Source organism: Tetrao urogallus, assembly GCF_951394365.1.
Source record: "Tetrao urogallus genome assembly, chromosome: 5".
Taxonomy (NCBI): Eukaryota; Metazoa; Chordata; class Aves; order Galliformes; family Phasianidae; genus Tetrao; species Tetrao urogallus.
This window is the reverse complement of record NC_136818.1, coordinates 29,915,028-29,921,238: the sequence shown is the minus strand read 5'-3', so window position 1 is coordinate 29,921,238 and position 6,211 is coordinate 29,915,028. Positions and strand designations below refer to the sequence as shown.

The 6,211-nt window shown below is 49.1% G+C and overlaps 1 protein-coding gene across 1 annotated transcript; it reads right to left on the bottom strand.

Annotated features, from left to right (window-relative positions):
• Window positions 1-4,969: 4,969 nt before the first annotated feature.
• LOC306946766 (beta-keratin-related protein) lies at window positions 4,970-5,299 on the bottom strand (the record flags this gene model as incomplete). The annotated part of the gene is made up of 1 exon (XM_079535868.1): window positions 4,970-5,299. One exon carries the CDS (start codon window positions 5,297-5,299, stop codon window positions 4,970-4,972), a length of 330 nt encoding a protein of 109 aa, XP_079391994.1.
• Between the last annotated feature and the right edge of the window lie 912 nt (window positions 5,300-6,211).

Genomic DNA, 6,211 nt, shown 5'->3' with positions numbered 1-6,211 from the left:
TGCAGTGATGCTGATTGCCATGCGGCAACACCCATCATTCATCTGGAAGAAGGTTTCATACACTCAGCCAACTCCTTCAGAACCCTGCGATGCACGCCATCTGGTCCCATAGACGTGTACGCATTCAGTCTCATGAGGTGATCTTGGACTTGCTCTGCCCTTACATTATGTGGGGATTTACTGCCCTGGTCCCCACCTAGAGGCTTAGGGATGCAGGGCTCAGGGACATGAGAAATATTAGAATTCCAGCTGCCAGTGTAAACCAAGGTAAAAAACTCATTCAGTACCTCAGCTTTCTCTTCATGCTTTGAAGCCAATTCTCCTTTTACATCTACCAGAGGAGGTATACTCATTTTGGTCTGTCTCTTCTGGCAATGTACCTGTAGAATATCTTCTTTTTTTTTTTTTTTTTCACTTCCCTCACCAAGTCCAGTTTTGCCTGCGCCTTGGCTTTCCTGATCCATGTTTGCAAATCCAGATGGAGCCCCTGTATTCTTCCCAGGTGACACGCGCTTGTTCCCAGAGCTTGTATGCACCTTTCTTTGCCCTCAGTGTGCCCAGCAGGTTCATGCCAATTTCCTGCCTCCTCTGCCCACTTTCTTATTCAGAAGGACGGAGAGCTCTTGTGCTCTCAGAAAGGCATCCTTGAAGAGTAGTCAGCTTTCCTCAACATCCCAGGGGCAGCATCCCAGGGGATCTTGGCCAACAATTCCTTGAACAGCTTAAAGTTCACTCTTCCGAAGTTCAGGATCCTGACCCCACACTTTGCGAGGCCCACATTCCTCGAGATCACGAATTCGACCAGGGCATGGTCACTGCAGCCCAGGCTGCCTCCAACCTTAACACCTTTAATGATTTCTGCATTGGTGAGCAGCATATCCAGCAACAATTCACCTCTGGTCGGTCTGTTCAATACCTGAAACAAAAAGTTGCCATCAGTGGATTCCAGGAGCCTCCTAGACCTCTTGCAGCCCACTGTGTGGTCTTTCCAACAGATATCCGGGTGGTTGAAGTCTCCCACCAGGATGAGGGCCTGTGAGCACAATGCCTCCTGCATCTGAAACAGGAAAGCCTCATCAACAGTCTCCCATTGATCAGGTGGCCTGTAGTGTACCCCTATTACCAGTTGGTCTTTATTAGTCCTGCCCCTAATTCTAAACCACAGGCTCTCAACCTGTTCCTGAATGTTTCTCAGAGGGAGCTTCTCACAGTCTATCCACTCTTTGACACAGAAGGCTACTCCCCCACCATTCCTACCTTGCCTATTCCTTCTAACGAGCCATCAATAGCCCTCAATAGTGGTATCCAGTTATGGGAGTCATCTCACCATGTTTCTGTGACAGCAACAAGGTCATAACTTTTCATGTGCATCCAGTCCCTGTGCTGCTCCGGAGCAAGGTTCTTCTTCAGCATCACAAATACAGACTCGAGTTCTGCCTTTGTCCCAACTTCCTTAGCTGGGATAAGGAGACCTGACTATGCTTGAAGAGAAATCTACCATTTCTGTTTTACACAGTTGTGCTCCTGTGCTGTTCTCATGACACCCAGAGACTCCCATGGCCTCTCAGTGCTTTACTGGGTGCCCCGGAAACACCCAGGACCTTTTTTGAGGAATCCCAGAGCCACTGAGGGGAGGGAGGTCAGCTCAGCCAATCTCTTGGGTTCTAGAATTTCCAAGGAGAGAGCAGTATCTCCCAACGGGCAGGGGAGATCAGGCACACTCAGAAACACTTCTTTCTCTTTAGAAGCTGACAAGCACAGACACAGGAAGTATCAGGCCATACATGGCAATTCCCATGCTGACCATCAACATCTTCTACTTTTAAAAAGTTAGAAGTGCCAAATCACGAGGACACAGCAGAACACAACTCAGTATCAGATGATGAGCAGTACTGACATCTCCTTTCTCTTGATTTAGCAGTTCATTTGCACAGAGGAAAGAAGCTCTTCTGAAGGAGCAAGAATCACTGCTCTTTGCTGGACATTTGCAGTCTCCCAGGATAGCACAGAGCCTCACACTATGTCCCAATCCTAACCATGATTTCTATAAAGCTGTGAGGCAACCCTTGAAAAATTGCCAGAGGCATCTTTATTTGATCCAGAAGGAGTGGTGAACCACATTTCATCTTTCTGTGAGACCTGATAACTGTCTCTCATGACTCCTCTGTGAAATAGGTTTGAGGCCCTGGAACGTGAGGGGGAGGTGAGTGAGGGTGTGGAAAGAGGTCCACCCGTGAGGTTGCCTCGGGTGAAGTGGTCGACCCCACGCCTCAAGACTGTCTCTACCCAGAAGGACAGAAGGGTGGTTATCATCGGTGACTCCCTCTGAGAGGAACGGAAGAACCTGTATGTCAGCCTGACCCTACCCGTAGGGAGGCGTGCTGCCTCCCTGGAGCATGGGCCAGGGACATTACTGGAAACTTTCTGGACTGACTTGCCCTTCTAATTATTACCCCTCATTGATAGTTCAGGCTGGCAGTGACGAAGTCGCTGAGAAAAGCCTGAGAACTATCAAAAAAGACTTCAGGAGTCTGGGGCGGATATTTGATGGAACAGGCATGCAGGTGATTTTTTCTTCTATACCTTCAGTGGCAGGGAAGGATACTGAAAGGATCCAAAAAACCCACCTCGTAAATAAATGGCTTGGAGGTGCAAACACAGGAATTTTGGTTTTTTTGACCATAGGGCAATTTACTCAGCACCTGGCATGATGGCTGCAGGTGGAAGTAGCCTGTCTCCAAGGGGCAAGAGAATCCTAGCCATGGAACTGGCAGGAGTCATTAAAGGTCTTTTAATTAGGTATGAAGAGGGAAGGGGACAAAATGACGGCCACTGGGGTTGAGCGGGTAGTTTGAGGGCTCATACCAAACTTGATGGGTGAAGAGGGTGGAGAACAAAGGGATGGATTAGGGCAGAGGGATGCTGGGGATGCATCCCCCTGTTCTAGGGGATCCTAGATCCTCTATAAAGGCAGTGAGATGTAAAGCCCAGGTGGAGTGCCTTTATACCAAGGCACACAGCTTGGGAAATAGGCAGGATGAGTTGGAAATCATGATGCACATGAAAAGTTATGACCTTGTTGCTGTCACAGAAACATGGTGAGATGACTCCCATAACTGGATACCACTATTGAGGGCTATTGATGGCTCGTTAGAAGGAATAGGCAAGGTAGGAATGGTGGGGGAGTAGCCTTCTGTGTCAAAGAGTGGATAGACTGTGAGAAGCTCCCTCTGAGAAACATTCAGGAACAGGTTGAGAGCCTGTGGTTTAGAATTAGGGGCAGGACTAATAAAGACCAACTGGTAATAGGGGTACACTACAGGCCACATGATCAAACGTGCCATGAGGCTCCTCAATGCTCCTTTGTCTCAAGCAGGGACCGGCTTGCCACTGTAAAGACAAGTATGACACTGAGCTGGGCTAAGGGAAGTGCTGCCCTGCTATCACAGCCCAGGGGTTTATACGTATCTGTCCCGGGTTGCATGAGCCCGCAGGCCACAAACTAGATGTGATGGAGCTGAATGTTTATTTGCATCCTGCTATGAGAGTTGACAGAAGATGCAGTGCATATTTATCTATACCTTATTGGCAATAAGCTATGAAGTTACGCCTTGCCTTCCCTGTTTCACTGCAAATTAAGCACATGAGTACACAGAACCTTCTTCAGCAAGCACTTTTGGTTCCGTGTTCCAACTAAGTACAACTAAGTGCATGATTTCCATTTCTTCTTTCCTTCTAAGCAGTGACTCAGTGTTTGAGACACAGAAACAGTTTTGGAGACTTTCCACGGGATTCTACACTACTCCTTGGCTTATAGAGTTTGAGTGTATTGTTCACTCTTCAGATTTCCTGGAGCCTTCCTCTTCAGCAGTAATTTGGAGCTTAGCAGAGCTAAGGAAAAAGAGGAAAAAAGAATATGAGATATCATACATTTTACAACCACAACGCCAATCATCAAAAACACAAACCCATACAGTTATGTCAAATGAATATTTACAAGTCATTTTCCCCATCCAGTGAGCCCCAACACATCCAGCATTGAGGCAAGACAGGATCCGGGACTCCATTCTTTAAACCAATCATCTGGCTGTACAGCTTGGAAAAATTCTCAAGTCCTGTCTGTGACCTCCTTCATTTTTGCTTGGGCTTCTTCAGTGGAAGTATGATCACCATCATGGATGGTGACAGAACGTTCTCCTTCAGTTAAGTTCAGCTTACCAGATAAACTCCTTCATTTAACAGTAACAACATACCTAGCGTTAGTCAATTTTGTAACATCATTTTGGACACATGCTGGACCTGGGCATTTAATTCTCTGGGAGAATACAGAGTCCAGTTGCTTAGCATGTGGTCTTCCAAGTTAAGTTTTCTAAGACATTTCAATATCTTAGTGTACTCTCCTAGTACTGTTATATTTCTAAGCAGGGGAAAGCTTACTGTCCCCTGGTGTAATCATCTCAGTATGATATCTGATTAATTTTGTATCTGATATTGACAATGTCTTCAAATACCCTTCATGATCTATGAGGATTAATTGCATAAATATAAGCCCTGAACGCATTGTTGCAACTCCCACCTTATGCTGTAAAACTGCTATCTTAATGCAGGGAAAGGCAATAGCAGATAATCAGTACTAAACTAGCCTAAAATGGATGATGGCCACAAGAGAGTCAAAGAAAAAGCTGCAAACAGCCCTAAGCATCAGGGCTTGCCAAAAAATCGCAAAGGAGGGATCTCCAGGTAGAGATCCTTCCTTTGTAGTAGACAGCCCTTAAATGAGGCTCAGAGAAGGGTGGAAACTAGTGACACTGTTCAACTGCTTTCACCAGTACTCCCAGGACTGAGGAGTCCCCTCATCAGGTGTTCGATCACTGGTTCAGGCCATGATTTAGTAATTCCCATACACTCAGGGATTAATGTGAGAACACAGCTTTCTGTATGAGAAGTCTCAAACGGTGATCCACGGGCTTTAGCAGAAGAGATTGCCACGCCCCAGAGTCCCACAGAGCCCACGGCCCAGCCCTGACCACCCAAAGCCCCCCAGGCCCACGGAGCCCCCAGCACCGATGGGCACACTGCCAGCGCTGAGAGAGCTCCCCACGGCAGCGGACGCTGTGGATCCCACGGCTGTGCTCTGAGGGAAGGAGCTGAGGATTGGGCCCGGCAGCGTCACCACGACCGGTGGGGGCTGGATCGCAACGCTGGAGTCGGCACAACGAAGAACACACGGCTCGTTGCAGCTGTTGGCAAGCGGGGCTGGACCGCAGGCGGCTGTCTGGCACGGGCTGTAGCACGACATGTCTGGCGGAGGAGGGGGTGACTCTGCAAGATGGAGGCGAGAGAGAGCTGAGGGCTCGAGCTGTCTCTCAGCGTGCTCTGGTGTCACGAGCCAAGAGTTGAAGGCCCTGCCGTGGCTGCTGAGGGGCTGTTAGTGAGTATTTGGGTAGGCTTGGGGTGGGTATTTGTGGGTAGTTTAGGGATGATGCCAGGGAGGGAAGCTCCGCCTGTCACTTGGGTGAAGCTCCTGTGCGGCCTGTCTTGTCCCTCCCCCAGCGTGCCCCGTGCCGGCCCTCTCCAACCCGCGCTTGCTCCCTGACCAAGGGTCCGTGTCCAGCCTGCAAGGACGTTTCCCTCACAACGCACAACCATCATTCTAGTCAGCCTCGAAGGCTGGCCTGGAACGTTCAGCTGTGAGATGAGGCTCCTCATCTCACCACATCCTGAGGTAGGTATGACGAAGAGGATGCCAACTCTTTCAGGGGGGATGAGTTTATCCTTGCTGCTATTGCCTCAGTCGGGGAAAGAAAGATGTTCTACGGTACAACAGAAAAGCATCACTCTCAGCATCAATCTGTGGAGGTCCTGCTCGTGAGCCCTTCTTCCCCGCTGGTGGTTACCTGTTCTTCCAGAGGAAGACCTCAGCTTGTTCCCTCAACGGCTTTTCCCTCTAAAAAGAGCTCTCCTTCTCCTCTGACAGCTCCGCCCTTCTGTCCCCCTCACTCCCCCTGCTTCTTTCAGAAGGAGACAAGTGCGGGCAAAGCGCAACAAGGCTACTGAAGACAGAAGCCACCAAGTGCTAAGACGTCTCTGGTGGGACTAGCTCTCCTGAGGAAATTCCAAGCCGTGCTACTAAGGCAAAAGGTGCATCGCTGCCTGAAGGATGGTGGAAGAAGAGGCTGGCCGAGGCACTGGTTAGAAATTTCTGGCCGCA